The 27,850-nt window shown below is 39.7% G+C and overlaps 1 protein-coding gene and 1 long non-coding RNA gene across 3 annotated transcripts in view; one reads left to right on the top strand and one right to left on the bottom strand.

Moving 5' to 3' along the window:
* Positions 1-416, bottom strand: part of LOC124086788 (uncharacterized) — a 38,423-nt gene extending 38,007 nt beyond the window's left edge. Inside the window, exon 1 of the long non-coding RNA XR_006849913.2 lies at positions 66-416. This is a non-coding gene — a long non-coding RNA (uncharacterized LOC124086788). The remainder of the gene's footprint in view (positions 1-65) is intronic.
* Positions 250-27,817, top strand: Terf2 (telomeric repeat binding factor 2). Of its 2 annotated transcripts, none has more exons than XM_046435308.2 (10): positions 250-651; positions 738-833; positions 1,493-1,623; positions 13,720-13,806; positions 14,711-14,857; positions 16,874-16,980; positions 19,100-19,492; positions 24,227-24,312; positions 25,919-25,959; positions 26,683-27,817. In XM_046435308.2, the coding sequence occupies exons 1-10, from the start codon at positions 273-275 to the stop codon at positions 26,839-26,841; spliced, it is 1,626 nt and encodes a 541-aa protein (XP_046291264.1). In that variant the 5' UTR covers positions 250-272; the 3' UTR covers positions 26,842-27,817. The 2 variants fall into 2 exon arrangements, with proteins under 2 accessions (XP_046291264.1, XP_046291263.1); XM_046435307.2 differs by having other exon boundaries at positions 252-651; positions 25,916-25,959.
* Positions 27,818-27,850: the final 33 nt, after the last annotated feature.

Genomic DNA, 27,850 nt, shown 5'->3' with positions numbered 1-27,850 from the left:
ATTAAACTTTCATCTGTTATGTTCATTTGCACACTTTTCAAAGTGATTAGTCTGCATGTACTTACTTTTCAGTATCTTTACTGAGTCCCACGTCTCCAGCATCGAATTCTTAAGTTTGGAGAGGAGCTCCCAGGTCTCGGTGGTGCGGACTTCAAGCCCCAGCAGGCATTGCGGCGGGTACTTCGAGAACTACGGGGGCCGGAAGGGGGGCTGGGGCCCCCGGTCCTTTCCCTCCCAGAAGCCCTCGGGCGGCTTGAAACACCGTCCGTATCATGGCCGCTGGAGCCGGGACTGCCGGTCCCGCTTCCGGCTCGGGCGTAGTGCGTGACCCATCGGCGTCACAGCCGAGGAAGCGGCCCAGCCGGGAAGGCGGGGAGGGCGCACGGCGATCGGACGGGATGGCGGGAGGAGGCGGGAGCAACGACGGCAGCGGGCGGGCTGCGGGCCGACGGGCGTCTCGCAGTAGCGGGCGGGGTCGGCGAGGGCGCCACGAGCCGGGGCTGGGGGGCGCGGCGGAGCGGGGCGCGGGGGAGGCACGGCTGGAGGAGGCGGTGAATCGCTGGGTGCTCAAGTTCTACTTCCACGAGGCGCTGCGGGCCTTTCGGGGTAGCCGGTACGGGGACTTCAGGCAGATCCGGGACATCATGCAGGGTGAGGGCCTGGCCGGGGGAAGGAGGGGTCTGTGAGCGCTGGGTAGCGGGTAGGGGTCGTCAAGCCAACGATGTCTTCTTTCTCAGCTTTGCTTGTCAGGCCCTTGGGGAAGGAGCATACGGTGTCCCGGTTGCTTCGGGTTATGCAGTGTCTGTCACGCATTGAAGAAGGGGAAAATTTAGGTATGGCTATATTTGTGTTCTTCTCTGGGCTTGCTTACGTAGGGTTTTGTTTTCAAACTTATATTCGGAAACTGAAGGATTCCGGGTTAAGGTGCACTGCTGTTTCCATCACGGTGATCTTTTTCATTCTACAATGGGTGTATTCTCTGGCTCTAGGTTTCTCCAATTAAGGTTCTTTTGGTTGCTTTTGTGTGTGTGTGTGTGTGTGTGTGTGTTTTCTCCCACCTGTTAATTGTTAATACAACTTTATTTATTGTCGAAAGTGAGTTATATTAATACGGACATATTTTCCCCATGTTAGAGAATTTTTCAAAGTATGAGCACATTTTTTTTTCCTGAATTGAAATTGGTAGCTGTTTAGCAAACTGTGTTCAGTTTCTGGCCACTTACATCTGAGGAGGATGTGTTATCCTGAATTTGAGAGGCAAATGAATATGTTAAAAAAATAATTTAGCCATCTTGAGAAATATTAAATGATGTCACTTTAAACTCATTGATTTGAATTTGCCCTTATACAAAAGCCTGTGGCAAGTATGTCAGCAACAAAAACGAAAGTCTTCATATATTTGCATGATCCTTTGCCATAAATGTGTATATTTTTTGGACATAATTTCCACTCTTAGAACAGAGCTTAAAGTGAAAACTCTGCTTTGTCCTAGACTGTTCCTTTGATATGGAAGCTGAGCTCACACCATTGGAATCAGCTATCAATGTGCTGGAAATGATTAAAACGGAATTTACACTGACAGAAGCAATGATCGAATCCAGTAGAAAACTGGTCAAGGAGGCTGTAAGGCTCTAACTCTTCTTTTTTTAATGTTTATTTTTTTGGTTTTGGCGGACACAACATCTTTGTGTGTGGTACTGAGGATCGAACCCGGGCCACACGCGCATGCGAGCTACCACTTGAGCCACATCCCCAGCCCTCTTTCTTTTTTTTTTTTAAAGACAAAAATCAGGGGTCTTTGAGGACACAACTCTTAATCTTTTCTGGGTGGGATAGAGGATGAACATAGATGTTATTGTTAGACCAGGATGCAAGAAAAGACCACTGACTCCAATTAAAATCAAATTAAAGCAAGCTTATTATTTCGACCGGCCGGGCTGCCTCTCCCTCCCCAAACGGCGGGAACAAGACAGCACCCCAGCTTTCCTGAAGCCCAGCTTTATAGCCCAGAAAGTTACACAAAGGGGGGTTACAGATAGCAGAACTCTGACAAGCATCACACTAATGGTAGTTTACAGTTTTTGCTGGCCCCAACATCAGAATCTATGAGGACCATTAGAGCCTCAGAGAGGGTCGTTATCTGGCCAAGGAAGGCCAATATTTATGAGGTGTCACTAAGTTTCAGAGAGGGCTGCTATCTGGTCAGAGAGCCAGGCATGGGTGAGTTCAAGGCACGGACAGGCATTCCAAGCAGGTTCAGAATTTGCAGTAATTTATAGTAAAGCTGAAATTATCTTTTCATGGTTTTGTGGGGAGATGCCCAATTTTAAGAAAAGATCAGGTTGGGTCTATCAGTTATCTCTTTATTATTATTATTTTTTTTAAAGATAGAGTGAGAGAGGGAGGGAGAGAGAGAGAGAGAGAGAATTTTTAATATTTATTTTTTAGTTCTCGGCGGACACAACATCTTTGTTTGTATGTGGTGCTGAGGATCGAACCCGGGCCACACGCATGCCAGGCGAGCGCGCTACCGCTTGAGCCACATCCCCAGCCCTCAGTTATCTCTTTAGATGTACCCTTTCCCACCCAGATTTGAAATTTATCCTGCTTTTGTGATTTGGTGGTCTTCACTGTGGCCCTGGCAAGGGGAACCACTGTTGAGAGCCACAGCCGAGTGGGATGGTGCCTGGAGTTCTTCCGGAGCCCCGTTGAGGGCAGAGAGAGTTCCCGGGGAGTGCACGTGGAATGCCAGTGGAGTTCGGGGGCAATAAAGTAGTTCCTGTTTGAACCTACAAGTGCCTCGTGGTGGCTCAGTTATTTGTGCCCAGCCAGACTACGGCAAACCACAATACCTAGGAAGTGGGTTGGCATTGAAGACTGACATTTTGGAGGTTATTGTACCATTCAGGAAGCTGTGAAAGGGTCACAAGTATATCTGATCTAGAATTTGGTCATTCTTGTTTATAATAAACCAAGGGGAGGCCAGGACCTTGGTGCATGCCTGTAATCCCAGTGACTGAGGAGGCTAAGGCAGGAGGATCACAAGTTGAAGGTCAGCCTGGATAATTTAGCAACACCCTGTCTCAAAATAAAATGAAAAAAAAAAAAGATGACTAGGGTTATAACTCAGTAGTAGAGTGCTTATCTAACTGGCCCTCGGTACTGCAAAATTTTAAAGGGATGTGGCTTAGTGGTCAAGTAGCCCTGGTACCACTCCCCTTGAAAAAAAGAAAAAAAAAAAAAAAAAAGAGGATGGTATCCCCAAGGTGGATATGGAGTAGAGGGAGAAAAACCTTCCTTTGCAAGGAAGATACTGGTACCCTGAGACTGTTAAAACAGTCTCCAGTACCACAAAAATAAATAACCAAGGGGAATGGCTGGGTCTTTGAAATGAGGGACTGACTGTGAGCTCTTTCTTGCAATTGTCTGAAAAAAAGAGAGGTATGGAGAAAATTCTCTTTGAACAGATAAGGAGTTAGAGCTTCTGGGGTAATAAGCCAGCTAGAAAAACAGGAATGATAGAAGAATGAATGCTAGAAGGCTGGCAAGGGCAATTTTCTTGAAATCAAGAAATGGAGTATCTGGAAAGTTGGAACTATCTGTGTGTTATGCTTCAGGTAACTACAAGTAATAGAACTTATTCGTATTGAAAAACATAGAAATGGCTGAGGGAACCAGTCAGAAAGATTTTTCTTCTCCATTAACCAAAATTGGAGACAAGAAAATGCAGAGATGGGGATTGAAGTATTGCCTTGGTTGAGAAAAGTATGGAAACTGGAAGAAAAAAGCACTCCATACATAAAAGGATAGGATCCTTCGGGTGCAGTGGTAATCCGAGGCGCCCAGTGGCTTGGGAGGCTGAGGCAGGAGGATTGCTTCAAGGTCAGCCTCAGCAAAAGTGAAGCACTAAGCAACTCAGTGAGACCCTGTCTATAAATAAAGAGCTTAAGATGAAAACTATGCTTTGTCCTAGCTGGGGATGTGGCTCAGTGGTCAAGTGGCCCTGAGTTCAATCCCTGGTACCCACCCCACCCCCCCAAAAAAAAAAATAATAGGGATGGGATTCCAGAGGTTGATGTGGGTAAAGGAAGAAAACTTTCCTTTGCAAGGAAGATACTGATACCCTGTTTTAAAAAAACAACCAGTATACATGGGGTGCAGATATTTTATTCAGTTAAGGACCTTAGGTAGGAACTACTTTTCATCTTGAGAAGAATGCTTATATAATACTCACTTCCAAGGAGGAGTAATTCCAAGAATGGGGGTTTTTGTATGGTTTAGTCAGGTTTGTATTGTGGGAAGATGCCAGAAAAGTCATTAGCTGCCACAGTCTGGCTGGGCACAAATCAGGAGCCACTCAAGCAGGAACAAACTTTATTTCCGAAGTCTGCGAACACCACCCATGCGGCCCTTCCAGCAATACCACACACCCGGAACTTCCCCAACCAACGCCAACTCCCCAGGAATCCCGCGAGAACTCCAAAGTATCTTAGCGGGCAAGCGAGGAGGACAGCAGGGGTCTATATACAATTGAATACACAGCTAATCTTAATCATCATCATCTCAATGGCTCCCTCAACAATTAGCAAGAAAGGAGAAATCCATCCCTCCTTTCAAAACAGGTAAGCTGTTTTTTTGAATGGGAAGAAATGGTACCAGTTCAGAGTAACTCATGTAATTTCTGTAGAATACAAGGATTACAGATTTGCCATCTGACCCCTCTTCTAGAGGAGGGCGTGTGTGTGTGTGTGTGTGTGTGTGTGTGTGTGTAGTTATAAAATTTTATTATTTAAGTTCATAAGTCTACTGTTTTGGAGCTTCATTAGGACAGTCTATCAGCAAAATTTAAACTCACTTAAAACAGTCAGCTGCTGCCTAATGTGATGGTGAGAGTTGCAGTCATTTCAAGACTCAGCTGGGGTAGGGGGTTGGGTTGTAGGTCAGTGGTAAAGCGCTTTCCTAGAATGTGTGACGTACTGGATTCCATCCTCAGTACCACATAAAAATAAATAAATAAATAATAAAATAAAGGTATTGTGTCTATTTACAGGTTAAAAAAAAAAAAAAGAGTTGGGGCTCGGGGATCTGCTTCCATGCTTATACACATGGTTATTTGCAGGATTCACACAGACCAAACCAACTCTGGTACAGGGTGTTAATGGGACTATGCAGGAGGTGGTGATCACTAGGGACTATTTTAGAAGCTGAAACCACAATTGCCTTGATCCCCTAATTACTTAATGATACTGTATCATTTGTCTTTTCAGTTTACTTTTTTAGAAGTTTCTCATTTAGTCTAGAATCTGTTAATGCTCATCTTTAGGATAAGCTAAATATCAGTGAGGTTTTTTTTTTTTTTTTTTTTTTTTGATGCATTTAAGCTTTGTAAAGTGTCACAGTAATTTTTTAAAAGTTTATCAAGTAAGTTAACTTCTCAGTTCATGTCTGGGATCTCTGAAGTCTCTGAGGCCTTTCCAGAGGGCCCATGAGGTCAAACTTGTTTTCATAACAAAACCAAGATGCTATTTGACTTTCAAGCTTTGACAGTTGTAATGATAGTGCCAAAACGTGAAAGGTAAAATTACTGGTTCCTTAGCATGCTCAAGGCAATGGTAAATTATATTAGTAAGTGTTGTATTCTTTACTGCCAAATGAAGTTTTTAAAAAACTACCAGTTTCACTGGGCACAGTGGAGTTTGGGAGGCTAAGGCAGAAGGATTGCAGATTTAAGGCTAGCCTCAGCAATTTAACAAGACCCTGTCTTGAAATTTTTTTAAAAAATCATTTAATTGCAATAGGGGATAAAGATGATATTTGACACGGTGGTTTTTTTTTTTGTTGTTGTTACTAAGGATTGAACTCAGGGGCACTCGACCACTGATTCACATCCCCAGCCCTATTTTGTATTTTATTTAGAGACAGGGTCTCACTGAGGTGCTAAGAGCCTTACCATTACTTAGTTGGGATTATAGGCGTGTACCTCCACACCCAGTCTTGAAATTTTAAAAAAGGGTTGGGATCCGAGCTCAGTGGTAAAGTGCCCTTAGGTTCAATCCCCAGTACCAAATCACCAGTTTCAGTAAGAATGTTTTTGCTCTAGCAGTAAAAATTCTACAATTTTATTAAATCTAGACCCATGAGTAAACATCTTTTTGGTATTTTGTGTGGCAAAACAGGGAGTCTATTTGCAATTTTTCTGTTGCTACCAAAACATGATGATTGTCTTCAGGAAAAGCACTTGTGTGAGTGTTTTGAGTTGCATGTAGAACTAGGTGCTCTTTTTCCAGAACACCATTGTTACGTGAGGGAACACCTAACAAACTAGGGTTATTCAGACGTGGGAATTTGGCAGTCATTTTCTTTAGAATGAGAAAGTCAACCTGTCACTCAAAAAATAGTTGACAGTGTTTGTTCCCAGTGAGAAAATGCAAGTTCCAAATGAAAATTAGAAAGCTTGTATTAACATGATTGATACCTTCCAAATACTTAGGCTTTTCTGAAGATTATTGATATTAATAACTGTGACTGTGATTTTAAAAATGTTTTTAATGAATGTGTCAACATTTGGAAGATCTACATAACTCAGTGAACTACTGTTTTCCAAGCAATGGTGCTTGGTGTTACAAACCATTCATGGATGAGAGATCCATTTAAAGTACTGGATAAACTGATGGATTTCAGTGTTATAGATAAAAGCAATTAGAATGCTCTTTCCAAGTTTATTTCTGTATAAAGACAGGTTATTTAATCTACTAAATCAAATTAACAACAGATTGAATATAGCTGCAGTTATGAGAATCCAGCCATCTTCCATTAAATCAGATATTAAAGACTTGCAAAAATTTAAATAATACCATCCTTTTCGTAAAACTTCTAAAAAAGTTCATTAATTCTTCACAAATATGTTATTTATTTATGTTAACCTATAATTTTTTTTAATGAATTAATAAATATTTTAAAATTTTCTGTTTTACATTTTTCATATGGTGAATATCAACAGATATAATCCCCAAAAGCTCTTTGGGATCCTCATAAACATTTAAGAATAGTAGAAGGGAATCGTGAGACCAGAAAGTTTGAGATGTGCTTCTGAAAGCTGTGAATTATATTGAGACTACATTGATTTTTCTCTTCATAATAAAGAGAGATTGCTCAGATTTTTTTGAGAACCAGGGAGTACAACATTTATGGCATATTTTCTTAGGAAAGATTTTTCATTTATTTATTGCTTCATAAATTTATTTGTTTCTCTTATTTGTTGCTTTTTTGTTGTCTAACATTTTTCCCTTGCACCTTTGGTAGCAGGATCTTGATTCTTTCAGGGCCTTATTCCGTTTGTAGTGCTGGTACATCAAACACATCAGACTACTTTCTTATTTATTCTATTTGTTTGTTTGTTTGAAGTTGCTGTGGCTATCCTCGAATTTATGATCCTCCAGCCTTAGCCTCCTGAATTGCTGGGATTATATGCATGTGCCACCACACTTGGCTTCTTTTTTTGGTACCAGGTATACAACCCATAGGTGCTTAACCACTGAGCCACATCCCAGCCCTTCTTTATATTTTATTTAGAGATATGGTCTCTCTGAGTTGGTCAGGGCCTCGCTAAGTTGCTGAAGCTAGCTTTGAACTCATGGTCCTCCTGGCTCAGGCTTCTGAGCCTCTGGGATTACACATGTGCACCACAGTGCCCAGCTTACACTTGGCTTATTAGAACTATTTTTTGAAACAAAAGCATTATCAAGGCCTTTTAAACATTATTACTTCCCAGATCCACCTCATTTTTTTTTTTAGTATGTGCTTTATATTGTTTCTTTAGTCCTATGAGTTTAGTCCTATTATATGCTTTTTGGCATTTTTTCCCCAACATTTCTTTCTCACTTATTTTGAAAATTGCTTGTAATATCCTTTTTGTTTCAGTTTGTCAGAGACCACTGATAGGGCTTTTTATTTTTTATTTTGAGACAGGGTCTTGCTAAGTTGCCCAAGCTACCTCAAACTTGTGATCCTTCTGCCTCAGCCTCCCAAATAGCTGGGATTTCAGGTGTCACCACTATACCCAGCTTAATTTCACTTTTGAAAGCATTCGCATTTCCTCTCTTGTTTTACAAATTAAATATAGGAAGACCTGTGTTTCAGTTCTGGGGAAGGTAGAGGAAACACATTCACTCTCTTCTATTTCTCCCTCATAATGCTACTATAGATTTTGAAAAGAATACATGGAGCATCTGTGAGGATTCTGAAATGTAAATGGTAGTGGATAGCTGGGGGGAAAAAGACCAAATTTGAAGTTTCACCAAATCAGTGTTGTGTAGTTTAACATTCTGCCCCTGTGTATCACTTGGGATGGACTCATGCAGTCTGAACCCTAGAAATGCACTCCAGATGTGAATAGAAAGAACTCCAAGAGATGACCTCTCTTTCTAGTTTGAGTAGAAGGAGTGACACTTCTAAGGGTCAATGATGGTGGAAGAAATCCACTTTTTTTCCTTTTTGTTTGTGATACAGTGGATTGAACTACAGCCTCATATGTGCTAGGCAAGTACTGTATCTCTGAGCTACATCCTTATCTCTATTTTATTTTGAGATAGGATCTTGCTAAATTTTCCAGGCAGGCCTTGAACTTTAATCCTCCTGCTTCAATCTCCTATTCAGCTGGGATTATAGTCATGCACCACCACACCCAGCCATTTTTGTTTTTTTCTGTTTTCTCTTCTCCAGTCTGGCCCCCAGGTAATGCTATCCTGGCATCTACAGTGTCTAGTAGTGACATTGGCAGCAGGGCAGGCACTTAAAGCTGAGGGAGGACAATATTTTCTCTTACTAGAGGAATTTTGATTTCCTAGAACTTGGAATAGATTCCATCACTTTTACTGTCTCTAACCTGCAGCTTGGCCCTGGATACAGATGTTGTTAGTGTGTGACAAAGTGGGGAAACTAAAATGAATGCAAGTCTGGTTCAGAATTTGAAAACCAATCAGTATAATCCACCATATTGTCTAAAGAAAAAAAATTTCATATGATCCTATCAGTTTGTGAAAAAAAAAGCATTTGAGAGAATACTCTATTTTTTAAAAAAATATTTATTTTTTAGTTGACACAATACCTTTATTTCACTTGTTTATTTTTGTATGTGGGCTGAGGATCGAACCCAGGGTCTCGAATGTGTGAGTTGAGCGCTCTACCACTGAGCCACAACCCCAGCTCCCAGAATATTAATTCACGATAAAGACATTTCAGCAGCTGGGTGCTGTGGTGCACGCCTATAATCCCAGCAGCTCAGGGGGCTGAGGTGGAGGATCTCGAGCTCAAAGCCAGTCTCAAAAAAAAAAAAAACATATCTACAAAAAAAATTCCACAACTAATGTACTTAATGGTGAAAAACAGAATGCTAAGATCTGAAAGAAGGGGCTTGGGTTGTGGCTCAGTGGTGGAGCGCTCACCTAGCATGTGTGAGGGCCTGGGGTCGATCCTCAGCACCACATAAAGATAAATAAATAAAGGTATTATGTCCATCTACAACTAAAACATATTAAAAAAAAAAAAAAGATCTGAAAGAAGGCAAGGATGTCCATTCTCATCACTTGTATTCAACATCATACTGGAAGGCCTGTGTGATAAAATAAAGCAACAAAAAAAAAGAAGGCATACAGACTGGAAAAAAGGAATAAAATTGTCCCTTCTGCAACTGACTTGACCAAGTAGAAAGCGCCATGGAATATACCTAACTATAATTAGTTTGTCAGTGTTACAAGTTAACAAAATTGGTAATATTTTTATATACTAGCAGTGAACAATTTAAAATAGAAATACTGAAATAATGCCATTTATAACAGCTGCCAAAAAGGAAAAAAGTAAAAACTTTGATATAAGCCTAGCAAAACAAAGTATTTTGGATGTGGAAAATACAAAAAAAATGATGAATAAAGTGAAGACTTATTTAAATGACTAATGGAAGACTTGTTATTCAGTTTTCTCCATTTGATTTGTAAATATTCATATCATAATTTTAGCAGGACTTTTTATATAGACTAGCTGATTCCCAGAAGTATGTGAAAAGTCAAAGGAACTGAAGTAACCAAAAGAATTTTATAAAAGAAAAAAATTGGAGGATTCATAGTACTTAATTTTAAGAATAACTATAAACCAGTCAGGGCAAAGAAAAGAAAGTTACAGTACTCATGAGCATAGAGATGCTATGTCTGTGTTTTATTTATGTCTCTAAATAAGTGGACCAGAAGGGAGAGTTCAGAAACAGACCCACACAAATATGACTTATTTTTTGACAAGGATGTGAAGGCACTTCGATGGAAAAAGGATAGTTTTTTTCAACAAGTGGTGTTGAAACAGTGGAAAGTTGATATGCAAAAATGAACTGTGAACTTAAGCACATGTTATACTAAAATTAACCAAAAAACAGATCATAAGCCAAATGTAAAACTTTAAAACTTATAGAAGAAAATTTTCCATGTCATGGTTAGGCAAAAAGTTCTTAGATATGACAACAAAAACATAATCTACAAGAGGAAAAATGGATACTTGGACTTCATCAATATTTAAAGCTTTTGCTTTGGGGTAAACGCTGTTAAGGAAAAGACAAGATACAGATTTCAAGAAAATATCGGTAAATCATATTTGATAAGTGACAATATGCAAAAAACTTTTTTTTTTTTTTTAAATTTGGAGGGAGTACCAGGGATTGAACTCAGGCACTCAACCAATGAGCCACATCCCCAGGCCTATTTTGTATTTTACTTAGAGACAGGATCTCACTGAATTGCTTAGTGCCTCACTTTTTTGATGAGGCTGGCTTTGAACTCATGATCCTCCTGCCTCAGCCTCCCGAGCTGCTGGAATTGTTTTTAATAGAAAATAAGCCTATATAATACTACATTTTTAATGTTCAAAAGCCTTAACAAAAAGAATATAGATGTGAAAAAGGCACATGAAAAGATGTTCGACCTCATTTAGTCATTAAGGAAATACAGATTGAAACCACAATACCAATTAGTATTCCTAAACTTTAAAAATAACAATAAAAATGCTATATTTCAAAACGTGTTGCACATGATAGATACATATTGTTTTTGTCAATCTGAAAGAAGTGCTGTGAGTATATGGAACAATTGGAACTCCCATATATTGATGATAGAACTGCAGAATGGTTTAGCTACTCTATACCATAATAGTTTAGTCATTTCTTATATACTTTCCATAATGACCCAGCAATCCCACCCATGGATATTTACCTCAGAATATAAAAGTTATGCTTACATCAAAACCTATACATGAATATTAGCATCTCTATGCGTGAAGACCAAAGATTGTAAACAACCCAAAGGTCTTTCAGTGGATGGATAAGTGACAGTGTGTCCATATGGAATACTTACCAACAAGAAAAAAGTGAACCTGGATAGTACAACCACATAGATGGACCTCAAAGGCATTAGAGTGGGAGGAGCCAGTTTAACCTGATAGTGGTACTACCATCTGATTCCACTTATATGGCATCAAAACAGCAAAAAGATCAGCAGTTAGAGAAGAGGACAGGATGTGACTACAGAGGAGCTGTGTAGGAGGCTTTCTATGGATCTCAGTGGTGGTTATGAGAGTGTGTTATGTTAATATTCAGAACTGTGCAGAGTGTGGTGGCACATGCCTGTCACGGAAGCAGGTGGATTCCCATCTTAGCAGAGGGGCAAAGCTTTAGGAGTGGGCATTACCCAATGGAGTGGGCTGCCTTCTTATTCCTTTGTAATACTGCCCCTTACTTTTTTTGGATAGAAAGTTCCATCCAACCTCCCCTTGTGTGCCCCCTATATAAAAATAAAAAATTCAGGTGACTTTTTCTCTTTCCAATGGACTCCTAAAGTCGAGAGCCATCATCGGACCCTAAGAGAAAGATATTTTCTGTCTGTGTAATTATTTTGTGCGAACCCAAATTCATCTGGGGTGACCCTGAATGATTTAGTTACCTGCAGTTAAAAACCCCTAGGTTCAATCCCTGGTACCAAAAAAAAAAAACCCAGAACTCTCGGTATAAAACAGGTTGATTGTTGATTTTGCTATGTGCAAGTTAAATTAACAAACGTAATAGGACTTTTAGGATTTATAAAACATAAAAGCTTGTACTTCAAGAAAGTAAGGATAATCTTAGTATAGGTTTTCTGCTGAAAATTATGTGTAAGTGGACATGGTTATCTGATTAAAAGAAGAAATTTATTTTGTAGCTTTTCTAGGTAGCACGAATTTATGATTGTGCCTGCTTATTTAAGAGCATTTGACACCAGATTCTTGGATGGCTATGTTTAGCGTGTTGAGGATGAAATCACCAGAGATTGGTACTTAATGAATTCCCTTGTTAGTCCTCCTCCTCTTATTCTGTATCTTTCTGTACATTCTTCTTCATAAAGATTGAAAATATTTGTGGAACCCTGGTGTGGTGGTGCATACCTGTAATCCCAGCAATTGGGGAGGCTGAAGCAGGAGGATAGCAAGTTTGAGGCCAGTCTGGGCAATTTAGCAAGACTCTGTCTCAAAATAAACAGGGCTGAGAATGTACCTCATTGGTAGCATGCCCCCAGATTCAATCCCTGGTACCACATACACACATGATGAAAAAATCTGTAGAAAAATTTTGCTTCTTTTTTTAATGTGATCTTTTCAAAATATCTGTTTCTATATGCTCTCTTTAAGGGTTTAAAGTGACTATTTTATCCTGTTAAATAACTCCAAATGCCCTTCATTTTCTGTTTTTTTTTTTTTAATTTTTTTGTGTTCACATAAATTAAAATTTCATTTTTAGGGGCTGGGGTTGTAACTCAGTGGTTGTACGCGTGAGGCACTGGGTTTAATCCTCAGCACCACATTAAAATATATATATATAAATTAAAGGTATCGTGTCCATCTACAACTAAAAAAAATTTTTTTATTTTCAATCATTGTTATTTTCCCTCTACATATATTCTTTTGGGCTTTCTTTATGAAGGCTCTTCTTTTTCTCTGTGGCTGAAGAAAACTTCTCGTTCTACCTGGAACTTTGTCCTTTTTATTTACCACTTGTGGATGAGCTGGGTTTCTTGGTTTCAATAATTCCCTGAACACTTTAACTAAAGCTGCTTGATAATAGTTATGGTGTAAAAGCCTTGTTTTTTTATTCTCCTACAGAACTGGCCTCAGGCCTTTCCAGGATGTAACTGAATATGATCCTCCAACTTGTGAACCCTGTCTCAGCAAACCCTATGGTCAGCAAGCCACTTGTCCCCCTCCACTCCCCTACATGGTAGATGCTCCCTCCCCATCCACCCATTACTTCTAAGCTCTTGCAACCAAAAGTAACAGAAGCAATTGTTTTGTGGATTGGAGGAATCTAGAATGACTCTTGTCTGTTTTGTCTTTCCTTAGGAGGCCCTGTTCACATTGGTTAAATGGTCTGTAATCCAGGGGATCCCATGCTGCTCTATCAGCAATTTAAAAAACAATCCATTGTAATGTTGAAAAGCTACTATCTTATAAGCTGAAAGAGACAGCTTACAGTAGTTCATAACCCTTAAACAATTACTCTTGGTTTTTAAGTATAGGAATTTGATATGATGTGAAAAAGTTCTTGGGTAGGTAAGGCTCAGCTTTACTTTTAGTACAGTTTATTTTGATATTTGATATTCTGATAACATCTTTCATTACAAAAGTAAAAAAAAAAAGTTTTTCCTCCTTTTGTAGGCTGTCATTATTTGTATCAAAAACAAAGAATTTGAAAAGGCTTCAAAAATTTTGAAAAAACATATGTCCAAGGACCCAACAACTCAGGTAAATTTCATATATTTTTCCTCCCATGATTTATATCCATCTTATTGCTTTTTATGGAACAATAGGGAAAGGGCTCTTTGTCAGGTATATTATCACCTTTAAATATGAAGTGTCTATAGCATGTTGTCTTTTATATCCAAACCACTCAGATTCAATTCAGTATCTGAGATTGGCTTTTCAAAATTTAATTTTCATTAGACAAATTTACATAAGCCATTTACTTGTCTCATTTCTAGCTGGTTTGTGACAGAACATTTATTAGGCTGATGAGCTTTGTAATGTTCTAACTTTGTTTACCTAAGTGCTAATCCTGTAGATTTGAGGAGATTCTGTGTTGCAGAGAACTTAACACCTGTCTTCTGGTGTCAAAAACTCTTTTGGTCCTCTGCTCTTACTTTTTTTTCCTTTAGAGATTTAAATTTTATTTTTTGAAAAGGTAATGTATACATAATATAAAATTCAAAAGTCATAACAAAATGTTTAGTGAAATTCCCTCATTTCTGACCCTTTCCCGTCTGTTCCCCTCAGTTTTATCCTTTCACAGATTTGCATCTGCAAGCACATTTGTGTGTACAGTCGTACACATGTACCCATTTTGCCTGTTCCCATCCACATGTGACAACATATTTTATGTGCTGATATTGAACACTTTTTAATTTGCTTTTTTTCACTTAATAAATCTTGGAGTTCTGTGGTAGCACATAGGAGCTCTTTTATTCTTTGTTTTATATCTGCATAGTAATTCATTGTGGCTGAGCCATGATTTATTGACTAGTCCTTTGTGCTGGACTTCTCTTACTATATGCATACAAGTGATTTTCATTGACAATGATGCAACTCATCATTGAATTTTTACTGATGTTCTTTTCCTTTCTCATGTTCCATAACACTGTCCTTTGTGTAGAAGCTCAGAAATGATCTCCTGAACATTATTCGAGAAAAGAACTTGGCCCATCCTGTTATCCAGAACTTCTCTTATGAGACCTTCCAGCAGAAGATGCTGCGCTTTCTGGAGAGCCACCTGGACGACACAGAGCCCTACCTCCTCACGGTGTGCCTTGACCTCTCCTTTCTTCCTAGTGATATGCCCTTGAGGATGTACAGGGAATTAGAAAATTAAAAGTGAGCTGTGTGCAGTGTCACACACCTGTAATTCTAGCAACTCAGGAGGCTGAGGCAGGAGGATTCAAAATTTGAGGCCTGACTTAGTGAGACTCCACCTCAAAATTAAAAATAAAAAGGCTGGAGATACAGCTCAGTGATAGGTTGCCCCTGGATTCAATTTCCAGTGCCACCCAAAAAAGAAAAAGAAATGAAAATGTGTGAAAAAGACTTTGAATTACGTGTATTATCTCCGTTAAATAATTGCCTTAAAAATATACAGCAGAGGGGGCTGTGGCTGGGGCTCAGGTGTAGCACACTTGCCTGGCATGTGTGAGGCACTGGATTTGATTCTCAGCACTGCATATAAATAAATAAAACAAAGGTCTATGAACAACTAAAAACATATTTGAAAAAAATATGTATAGCAGAGATACTGACAGGCAAATGGAACATAACTGGTCTCCCTCACCTCCCATTTTTACCTCCTTTACATCCAGTTATTCTGTTGTGGTTAAAGTAGAACATTTACTTACATTCTATTGTGGTTCCCACAGGAGATGAAATTTGAGCAAAATTCTGGGGGAAAAGTGTGATTTGGTCCATGTGGCTTGATGGATTTCTTAACAGGAAGAAGGCATGGAGAAAGGTGTGATTGGAAATTTGATATGGTCAAAAGGGGCCAAATGAAGGTGATCTTTTAATTGGATCAAAAAGATAAGCATAAAAAATTGAAGCAGTGAGGCTCAGACAGCACTGGGAAGAACTGGAATCCAGGCTGTCCTATGATGGACCATAATGAAGGAACACAGGATGAGAAGCTTTTAAAAAACAAAACCCCAGGATTTTCAGAATTTTGAAAATACCCAATCCTGTAACAGTAGGTCTGTCAGGCCCATGTTAAGATAGTGTCAGTGATCAATGCTAGCAATCTTTTGGCAATTATCAAATTATTTGTAAAGCAGTTAGTTTGGGATATTCAGTGAGTAAGTGTCAGGATACTAGACCCTGGCCTAGTTGTGTTCTAATCCTTTGCATTCCAAGTAACTGGAAAAAAATCCTATCACTGTGTGTGAGGCTAGAAATCTCAGCTCTTAAGATACCACACATTACAGATATCTATATCTGAATCTGAATGATATTGAACTTACTGGACATGTATAAGGCTTAATTTGAGGGAGACAGACGAACAGTGAGAGTTAGAGCAAGAATGGTGTGCTTGTGGCTTCATGTGTAGTATAAGGAGGGTTTTTTTTTTTTTGGTACTAGGGATGGAACCCAGGGGCGCTTAACTACTGAACCATATCCACAGCCCTTCTTATTCATTTTGAGACAGGGTCTAAGCTGATTAGGGCCTTGCTGAGTTGTGGAGGCTGGTGTTAAATTTGCAATTTTCCGGCCTCAGACTCTTTGAGCTGCTGGGATTACCGGGTGTTCCACTGTGCTTGGCAGAATAAGGCTTTTCAAATTTGTCAACAAGGCAAAATATATATGTGGAAATACAATAAATTTTATACACGTATTAAAAACCAGCCATATAAACATTATTATATGGCATTTGAAAAAAGATGTTTGGCTTTTTTATATGATCCTAAAGGTATACTTACTTGGGAGTCAAATAGATTAGGGCTGAGATTGGAAGGATAGGAGAAGAAATGTAGAGTAAAATTATTTGGTGTCTGAAAGATTAAAGACTTCTTTCAGTGTCAAGAGGGACAGCACAACTTGACTTGAATTTTCCTTTAGGGTAGATAACTATGAGCCATTTGTGGAAATGTAACTTTTTTGATGAAGGAAAAAAGAAAGCAGTTTGACATGATTCTCATTGGTCCACTCTGTTTTATGTCTTCCTTCAGTTTATGTCTGGATTGGATTTGTAAGTTTGCATATTGAGGATGTTCTTGGTGAAAGGAGACTAATGGAATTCTGTGGCTTCCTTTTCCTGATGACATCCTTCCTTTTTCAGATGGCCAAAAAGGCTTTGAAATCTGAGTCTGCTGCCTCGGGTACAATGAAGGAAGATAAACAGCCAGCACCAGAGCCTGTGGAAAAGCCACTCAGAGAGCCTGCAAGGTGAGCGGACTGCCTTTTTGTGGTCTTGGGGAAAACATTGAATAGGATCAGTTCCTCTTGGTTATTTGACCTACTAACATGTCATTGGATTACTTGTACATGGTACTCTGGAAGATAGAGCATACACTGTGGAGAAAAATATGAATATCAAAGAAGGGATGTCTGGGATTCATGACAGATGTTCCTGATTGGCTCTTCCTCAAAGTTCTGTCTCCACTTTTCTCTCTCTCTTTGCCATGCCCATATCCTGTGAATACTTATTTCCTTAATGTATTAAAAAAGCAGTATTCAGATGTGTGAGTCAAAATCTCAAATTGAATGGGGGGCACATTAGATATCTCTCTTCCAGCCTATGTATTAGTCCATTTTGTGTTGCTGTAACAAAATACCAGAGGCTGGATAACTTTTTATATAAAGGTTGGGGGGGACATTTATTTGGCTCAGGGTTTTGGAAGTTTGAGGACCCCCATCATGATGGCCTTTTTACTCTAAAGTACTAAAGTAGTGTAGGTCATCACAAAGCAAGAAACAAGGAGCTTGAATTTGTGTGTATGTCCTCTAGTCTCTTTCCCTCCTCTTAGAAAACCATCAGTATTCAGACACAGGGACTGTATCCTGATGGCCTTGTCTAATTCTACTCACTTCTGAAAGGCTCTACCTCTAAACCTCATAGTCTGATTAAGTTTTTACCCTCTTATATTGTCAAAATGGGTTAATTTCCACATGAATCCTGGGAGACATAAAGTCATATCCACACCATAGCAGCCTAATAAGGACATAGCAAAGTGGATCCAGACATAATACAGTCCAGGGCATGGGACTGGGAAGGAGAAAGGATGTGTTTTTTACCATCTGGTGATTGGTGCCCCATAGAAATGTCCAAGCATGCCCACACTTCAGTGGTTCAAAATTTGTGTAAGAGGTCCATTTTTTCTTTTGAGATTTCCCAATTGTTGAATGTTGATAGTTCATTTTATTTTTTATTTCATACTGGGGATTGAACCCAGGAGTGCTCAACCACTAAGCTACATCCCCAGCCCATATATTTTATTGTGAAATGAGGTCTCACCAAATTGAGGAGGCCGGCTTAAACTTGGCAATTCTAACTTCTTCTTCTTCTTCTTTTTTTTTTGTGGTGGTGGTGAGGATTGAACCCAGGGCCTTGTGCATGCAAGGCAAGCACTCTACCAACTGAGCTGTATCCCCAGCCCCGGCAATTCTAACTTCTTTTTTTTTTTTTTTTTTAAATATTTATTTCTTAGGTGTAGATGGACTCAACACAATGCCTTTATTTTTATGTGGTGCTGAGGATCGAACCTGGGTCCCACTGGTGCTAGGCAAGCACTCTACCGCTGAGCCACAATCCCAGCCCCTCTAACTTCTTTTTTTAATATTTATTTTTTAGTTGTAGTTGGACACAATGCCTTTATTTTATTTATTTTTATGTGGTGCTGGGGATCAAACCCAGGGCCTCATGTGTGGTAGGCAAGCGCTCTACCACTGAACTACAACCTCAGCCCCAGTTCTAACTTCTTAGCCTCCCAAGTTGCTGGGATTATAGGCATGCACCACTACAACTGCCTCTGGCTGACACTCCATTTTAAGGTGGAAAAAACCCCTTCTTACCTGTAGGCTGCCAGTTTGCCCCTTTCCTGACAGTTTTTGCTTTAATCACACAAGGTATTCTAAATGATAGATGAATTTTTTATAAAAGGCAAGTCTCTCACTGTTCCAAGATAGCATAGTACATGTTCTCTAACAGTTCTCAAGATCTGGTTCTTAAATGTGTGTAGAGACCAATCAGTTATCTCTCATACGAGGGTTGGACTGGAACAGCTGGAAGAAGAATTGAGATTTCAAGGTGAGATTGTTCGATTACAGTGGATTGCCCTCCTGGACTTGTGGTACATAGGCAGTATTCGGAGCTCTTACAGGAGAGAAAGCTCAGTTTATAAATAAAGTGTGTGTGAAGCCAGCCACTACCCCATTTTTTAACTGTTGAGTCCTTAACTTAAGCAGTCCTCTGTCTGATTTGAAGCCTTACACTCAAAAAAAAGTTGTGCCTGTTTGAGCACCAAAAATGGTGAAATTGATCTTTGTTTATTTACTTTATTCACAGACAGCTACGGAATACTCCAACCACCTTTGGAATTATGACTCTGAAGGCAGCTTTCAAGGCTCTGTCAGGTGCACAGGATTCAGAGGCAGCCTTCTCAAAACTGGACCAGAAAGATCTGGTACTTCCTAATCAAGCATCCCCATCATCACCAACCCTCAAAAACAAGAGACCCAAAAAAGATGAAAATGAAAGCTCAACTCCTGTTGAGGGTGAAGGTGGCTCAGAACTGCAGCCTAAGAACAAGCGCATGACTATAAGCAGATTGGTTTTGGAAGAGGACAGCCAGAGTACTGAGCCCAGCACAGGCTTCAGCTCCTCCCAGGAGATCATTCCAGCATCTCCACCTAAGCCCACCGCTCTCAACCAGCCCCGCCCTGGGGACAAGAATCCCAAGTATGAAGACCTTCTTTGTAGGAGTTTTGGGGCTGGTTGGCGGTCCTGGTTGGGCCTGGTATTACTTCCATGAATGAAGTAACTTTCAGTGGTGAAGTTATTCACCACCAAGGCTTGCTCAGACTGCTAGAATGTGACTTGGGAAAAGGGCGTGACGATGTAGCAGTTCCTGCCAGTTCTGAAGGCCCATATGTAGGCAGCCCAGCATTGTACTAGGGCATGAGGGAGGATAGATGGAGGGTTTCTGAGCCTCCTCCCCATCACTGCTTTTGTTTTTAGCAAACATCTAAGTGCCTTGACTACTAAATATTAGTCTTGTTTGTTAAAGAAATTTGTTTGGATTGGGCCATGTTATTCTTAAAAGAGACTTAACGAATACTTACAGTTTTGCAACTTTTATGAACATTTTAAACTTGGCATATTCAGTAAATACTTATTAATCTTCCACATCCTGCTAGGTACTGTGGGGCAGTGGTTATAACATTTTAATATTGCTCCCCATCATGACTCCCAACCCAATATGGCTTTTGAGTTTTGCTGCCCTTTGTGGATCCACTCTCCAGGTAAACTAGTCTGCTTGCTGTCTCTGGAACATTGTCTATTTCTACTACTATACTTTTGTTTCCTATCATTCCCCACAGTGGAATATCATTTTTCCATCATTGCTTGTTACAATCTCATCCATCTTCAAAGGGAAGGGAAGCTACTGTGGATTAAGGGCTTTCTGGGGCCAAGTACTTTAATGTATTATCTTACTGAATCTACAATCCTTACTCTGAGATGCTATATTAGTCCCACTGCATAGATGAAAAAAGCTTAGAAAAGTTGGGATCTCACCTGAAATCAGAGCTGAAAGTGGGAAAACTAGGATTTGGGTTTTTTAAGCCAGATTGATCTTGACACAAAAGCCTGTATGTCACATATACCAAGTTGCCTCTCAAAATTGCCTCCTCTATGAACTCTTCCCTGATCGCTCCTGCTATAAGAGATCCACTTTGCTGATCCACATTGCGATCTTCACCCCTGTTCTATCTTGTTTGAGGACCCATGCTCTGGCTTTATTGTGAGCTTCCCCAAAGGGCTAAGCATCTAATAAGTGATTTCTCCTCAGGCACAAATTATTTGGATTTGGATGTGAGTCAGTGGCTAGCAAATGGGCATAGCTGAGGAGAGCTCTACATACATTGTTCTCATTTATTCCTTACAGAAGTCCTATACAGTGTAGGTATTGCCCCCAGGAACAGATGAAGAAACTGGAGGAAGTGCAGGATTGCAGTGTTTGTAAATGGGAAGATTTGTGAAGGTTTCAGACATACCCATTTATTTCATATGTCAAGAGCATGTGAATGAAGTATGGTGGGTACTCTAAAGCAGGGGTTAGCACAGTTGGAGTCACCTGCCACTGGTCTTTGCAAATAAAGTTCTAATGGAACATAGCCATACCCATCAGTCATGGATTGTCCATGAGTTGACTCTGACCCTGAGTTAGGTAGTCACAATGGAGATGGCAAAGCTGAAAATATCAGCTGGCCCTTTATAAAAAAGGGATCCAGTGATCTTTGCTCTAAAGAATGTGTGAGGTGCCCTGGGAGATCTGGGGAAGGATTGATGAGCTTGCTCAGCAAAGTCTTGTGGAGCAAATCTTGCAGAGGAGCATTGAGCTGGCCTGGAAGACTCGAGTAGGAGGTCATCAAGCACACTGAAAAGGAGAGGGTTCTAGGAAAGCCTTCCAGGCCCAGAAAGCCTGGCATGCTTCAGAGTGGTCTGTGTAGTAACTGATAAGATAGTGCAGTGATTGGGAGAGAAGGGAGGAAGAAAGTTGGATGGGCAGATGGGCCAGATCTTGGTCTGTAAGGCAGTTTCTCATACTGAGCTTCAAGTTGCAAAGACTTTTAAAATATTTTTAAAGTACTTATTCTGCTGAATGTGGTGGTACACACCTGTATTTCCACCTACTTGGAATGCTGAGGCAGGAAGATTACAAGTTCAAGTCAGCCTAAGCAACTTAGTGGACCCTGTCTCAAAAAATCAAAAGGGCTGGTGATGTAGCTCAGTGGTAGAGTACTCCTGGGTTTAGTTCCCAGAACTGCAAAACAAAAAAATCCCCAGGCTTCTGACTGCTGAATTAGAAAAGGCAAGAGAATGCTCTGTAATATATATACTTCTATAACCATGTCCCAGATAGACTTTAACGTAACTAATTTGCAGGCCTGAAGGGACACCACTGAGGGCTTTTGAACAGGCACAGAGTAGGGAGAGAGGCTGGAGACAACTGCCAAGGAGCAGGGAATGCTGAGGAAGCATCAGGGTGAAGAGGCAGGACTGGGAGATCACCTAGAGTGCAAGGTCATGACTCCTAGCTTTTTATATCTTCCACAGCACTTCAGGTAGCCAGTGCTGATTAGGTATTAGCCAAATAAATGAGGCAGGTATCATGGGCCATACCTTCTCCCTTAGTTTGTTTTTTTTGTTTTATAACATAGCATTCTCAGCCTAGAACCCAAGTACAAAACTTAGCAATGAGGAGCATAAAGTGGCCCCAGTTGCTCAGGACCACACAGCCATTAACAGTAGAACCCTAATCTCGGCTCCCACAGCAAGAGAAGTAAGCAGAGGCAGCATGATGTCATCTTCTGCAAGAGTCTTGAAGCCTCTACAATGAGTCCTGAAACATTCATGTGGGTGGTAATGCTGAGAGTCCAGAGGAAGGGGAGATTGTTAAAGTGACTGCAGGAAGAGGGGACAACTGGGGAAATGATGGGCCAGGAGGGAATCAGTTTTATGCCAGCACTGTGACAGGAAAGCTTAAAATGTAACCTTCCGACTTTAACTGATAAGTAGAAAATAATACAGTAATGTTCTGAGACGGAAAAACCTCATGAAACTTCACTTTATCTGAAGCAAGTAATTCTCAAATAATATTATGGGGGATAAAATCTACCATTTTATCAGTCACTTGGTTAAGTAATTTCTTAACTTATGGAACTCAGGGTGTTTCAAGCCTGCATTTATTAGCCAAATTACTTTCATTTGCTACTCACCTGCAAAAAAAAAAAAAAAAAAAAAAATATATATATATATATATATATAAAATTTTTGGTACTGAGTCACATTCCCAGCCCTTTTATATATATATATATATTTTTTTTTTTTTTTTTTTGAGACAGAGTGTCCCTAAGTTGCTGAGGCTGCAATCAAATTTGCAATCTTCCTGCCTCAGCCTCCTCAGTTGTTGGGATTATAATGTACCACTGTGCTGGATACAAAACAGATTTTTAATAAACATTAAAAATCAGGTTTTTTTTTCCCAGAGAGGAGACAAATTGTCTCTACTATCTGTGTTAACATCTGTAGGTCATTTTTATCTACATACATTCTCTTCAAAACAATTCAGACACTCCCCATGTTTGTTTTGTAGAACACATTAAGAACATATTATAATTCTGAGGTCAGCTTTGTGCTGTATTTTGTTCCCAGAGCAATTATATTACTAATCAGATAAGCACAGTTAAAGTTGATTAGAAGAGAAAAACTGCAATTTTCATTTGGTAATTTGGGTTTGGGTTTTTTTTAGCTGTGGTCTTTTGTGGTTACACACAGTACTAATTTTGTGTTTATAGGAAGGATTGTTTGCTTATCACTCTAAATTTTGAGGATATAATTCCTTTTTGGCTTGGATAATCCCAATATTGACTTAACTAGTGTATCTCTAGCCCATGTTAGGGGGTGTGTTATTGTGCAAGTGTTTGTGGTAGATAAATTAAGGCTGACTTTCAAGTAGCTTGTGGTTAGAAGCACATTATGAAATAATTTTTTATAAAGTGGAAACACTTCTGTGGGGCAGAGAAATGGGGCCTTTTGGTCTGAGTTAGGGTCAGTAGATAGAGGAAGAGGTGTCATTGAAAGATGGCTGAGTTTACTGGGCAGGCAAAGGACTCCTAGGCAGAGAGAACAGACTATGGAGAGGCAGGCAGGTGCAGAGCTGGTAGGAGAAGCAGCAGAGCAGCCTGGCTCTGCTGTAGGGCAGGTATTGGGGGACCTTTGATAGGAAACTGTCTAGGGCCAGCAGACTATATAGGCATTTAGGCGTTGCTGGTTAGACAGAAAAGCCATCATGTACTGGAGAGGGATGTAGTAATTTTAAGACAATTTTATAAGGGGAAGAGGCTAGTTTAATGCTGGCATGAGGCACCTTGGGCTTGAATTAGAGGAAAGGAGAGGGACAGGAAGTCAGTTTGAAGTTAAGAAAAGAGCATATCCATGAAGGAGAGGAAAGAGTTTGCAGCTTCTACTTTGAAGAATAGGGACCTTGAAGACAATCAAAACCAACCAACCTTGGGGCTGGGGTTGTAGCTCAGTGGTAACGCGCTTGCCTAGCATGCATGACGCACTGGGTTCGATTCTCGCACCACATACAAATAAATAAAAATAAAGGTCCATCAACAACTAAAAAATATTTAAAAAAAAAAAAAAAAAAACCAACCAAAACAAAACACCAAGGAAGAGAACAGAAATTGAGGGGATGCTGAAATACTTGGTGCTGAGTTAGAGGGATGCTCTTGCAGCATGAGGGATGTTTATGTTGAGATGCCTGGCCAGTCCAGGGGAAGGGACAGTGCATTCGGGAGTTGTATATAGGTGAACCCTAAATGAGTGCCACGAGTGAGCCAAGATGAGAATGTGGGGTGATTGGGATGAATATTTCATACCTTGTCCTCATTGATCTCCCCTCAGAGTATCCAAACGCAAGTGGAACAGCTCCAATGGAGTTGAAGAAAAAGAGACTTGGGTGGAAGAAGATGAACTGTTTCAAGTTCAGGGTAAGCTACAAATTCCCTGTGGTCCCTCCTTAATATTTGCTATGATTCTCATCATTCATGTTCCAGAAGTTGCTGTCTCCAAACTAGAAAAAGTTAGTAAGTTCCTGACCTCATTTGATTTCATGAAGAGTTAGTTTTATATCCTTTCCTATTAAACAATGGAGACCATTTTAATGAACCCTAGGGTATTTAATAAAGACAGTATAAAGGTCATTGCTGCATTCTTTTTTAAGTAAAATAAAAAAAAAAACTCTTATCTGTGATTGTGTGTGTGTGTGTGTGTGTAATATATGGTAATAGGCTTTACTTTTCCCTAATTAATACCCAAATTAATAGCATTTGCATTCGAATCTCTCCCACCACATATTTTAGATTCTGATGGAGATACATGAGTGCTAAATCTTCATTTAGGGTTTTCTAAAGACTTTCTTAACATAGCAACAATAATCATTTGCCAGTCCCAAAGATTTTGTCCTTGTAAGTACCTTGATTGATGGAAATGTAATTGGTAAGATCAAGACCACATGGAGGCGGCGCACAGTGACACAAGCCTATAATTGGGAGGCTGAGGTAGGAGGTAGGAGGATTGTGAATTCAAAGCCAACAACTCAGTGAGATGTTGTCTCTAAATAAAATACAAATAGGGCTGGGGATGTGGCTCAGTGGTCAAGTGCTCCTGAGTACAATCTCTGGTACCCCCGCCAAAACACACTCACACATACCAAAAAAAAAAACAAAAAACAACAACTCAAAAAACACCCACATGGAGAATGGAGGAAGTAACAGAAAAACAGTAAGAATGACATTAAATGTCTAAAAACAACAGAATATAAAAGTTCTAGAAAATACCCATTCCCAATGCAAATTTGTCAGTTTTAGAAATCTGCTTCCACTGTTGTATACTTTATAATTATGAAGGTTTTTTTTCCCTTATAAATAGTCTGTCCTGTAAGTATCCTTTTGTTTACCTCTGTTATTTAGGATAGTGACATCTGCTAAAGCACCCACTCTGGCAAGTTTCACGTTCATACAGAATTGTCTCTTCTTGAAGCTTTTCTTTGGACTCCCATTGCCTGAAATGTCCTGTGGTTTATACTTTTATACCCTCCTATCGTTCTCTGACCTTTAAAAAAAAAATCATCTTGGTGCATTTTTTTTTGATGTCTGACCTCTTTTTCATGGGAGGATCAAGGACTTGAAAATTTGGGCATAAAATAGTAAAACTGTTATTTCAAAGCAGCGGTTAGCAAAGGGTTATAAACTAGAAAATTATATATGTATATATGATACATTAAGGTATTATGTATGATTTTCCCTCAATAATTTTAAACAATGATAGTCTTAATTTAAAAAGGCTGAACTCCATCATTAACCAACATTTATTGGAAGACTGTAAAGCACTTGATTTGTAACAGATTCTCATGGGCTGAAATTACTAATGTTTGCAAAGGATAAGAATAAATTATCATTTAGTGGTGTCCTTTCTTTCTCAATGTTTGTGAAATTTGAATCAAGTGTTCCCTATGGGGACACTTGTTTTCTTCTTGTGGTTTGTGCAGAGAAAGGTGAACTCTAACATGAGTCTACTTTTAATGTTTTCCAGCAGTACCAGAGGAAGATAATGCAACCAGTATAACAAAAAAGCAGGTAATTTAAAATTCTCTGATACAAATTTCGTGATTAGAAAAGAGGTAAAATAATTCCCCTTCTTATAGGACTCAACTACCCATGCCTCTGGTAAAAGTTTTTTTTTTTTTTTTTTGAGATAATTCAAAGAAGGATTGCCAATGGACAATAGGTACTCTCTAGAAAAATAATTTGGAGAGTCTGACATACTTTCTGGATCACATACATTTTTGAAGTTTGGAAAACAGAAATGATTATTAGTCGAGAACGAGATGGCAGGAAATTTACCAAATGTCCAATCTGTAGCGTTCATTTACTATCTTTACCATGTTTTAAGAACATAACTGGGCCCAGTGGTACACACCTGTGATCCCAGTGGCTGGGGAAGCTGAGGCAGGAGGATCACAAGTTTAAAGCCATCTTAGCAACTTAGCAAGACCCTAAACAACTCAGGGAGACTCTGTCTCAAAATAAGGGCTGGGGAAGTGGCTCAATGATTAAGTGCCCCTGAATTCAATCACTGGTACCAAAAGGGAGAGAAAAAACAACAACAACAAAAAAAAACCCTCCTTTTAGGTTCAGATTATTCTCTCTGGATCAACCAAGATCCTACATGCTAGGCAAGCATCTGCCATTGATCTACACCCCCAGCTCTCTCCTGTGATTCTTGAATTTACCTCATTACTATTTTGGAGAACATGTGAATAGAGACAGGCTTTGATAACTCTTGGTTTTCTTTTGCAGAAGTGGACTGTGGAAGAAAGTGAATGGGTCAAGGCTGGAGTACATAAATACGGGGAAGGAAACTGGGCTGCCATTTCTAAAAATTATCCGTTTGTTAACCGAACAGCTGTGATGATTAAGGATCGCTGGCGGACCATGAAAAAACTTGGCATGAACTGAAGCAGGCTTTCATTTTCCCAGGATTCACAGGAGCATGGTTCCTAATAATAATCCCTGCTGTTTCTTTCAGAAGCTGGGCTGGGATGAGAATTGTGGGCAACCTTCTTCAATATGGGGGAGGTTCCAGGTCCATTTCATTACTTTTGAAGATCATGGAGCTAAGAACTAAGAAGCAAAGCCAAGCCTACCTTGTGTCCTTGGCAGAGGTGACAGGCACAGCTTGCACAGTGCCACAATACCATTAGTGTTTCCCTTCTTTAGTGGTTTGCTTAAATTTAAATCCCCAGTAATCTGTAGAATCTTCTTCTAGGAAATGGTGGAGTCTGTTGGAGTCACTTATGATTTCATGACCTGTTAAATCCAGCAACAGGAGCATCATCTGGAGTGAACTTGTTGTTTTGGCCTTCTGATGCAAATGCAAAGGAACTCCATTGATTTTGAGCCCAGGTTGATGAGAGATCAGTCCTTGTGGAATCATTTTAAAAACTGTTTAGCCACCTGTGAAATCAACCATAGATCTGACTGCCTTGGCATTTGCTTTTAATATGTGCTACATTGGCAGGTTTATCCGCCACTTCTCATGTGGTTGAACCAGTGTGTTTTCTTGGTAAAATGGTGATTGTAGATAAGCTTAGCCCTCTAAGTCCCACCTCCCTTTTCAGTTTCCTTCCTTATGCTGGACTTCAAAAGCTTAAAAAAAATCCTGATTGAATATAAATACCTAATTCCATTCTTTGTGAACCGGTTGCTTCTGCCTATTCCCTAATTGTGCTGTGTTAGTGTCTTGCACTGGAATTCAACGTTCCCTTCTCCTTTTGTACTGTGTCGTGTTTGCTGTCTCTCTCTGACATCCTTAAAGATTGTCTTTTTAGCAAAAACTTTCAGAAAGAGTTTTCTGTAATCTTTTTTTAAAATATGAGAACTAATTATTGTCCATACTTGTAGCATTCTTCATTAAAGTCTTGCTTCTCTCAAATTTAAGTAGTTGTTTAATTGCAGCACAGCATGT

The sequence above is a fragment of the Marmota monax genome, unplaced genomic scaffold (assembly GCF_021218885.2).
Source record: "Marmota monax isolate L192 unplaced genomic scaffold, Marmota_monax_Labrador192_F-V1.1 WCK01_AAM20220418_F8-fsc00024, whole genome shotgun sequence".
NCBI lineage: Eukaryota > Metazoa > Chordata > Mammalia > Rodentia > Sciuridae > Marmota > Marmota monax.
This window is presented reverse-complemented; position numbering and strand designations above follow the sequence as displayed.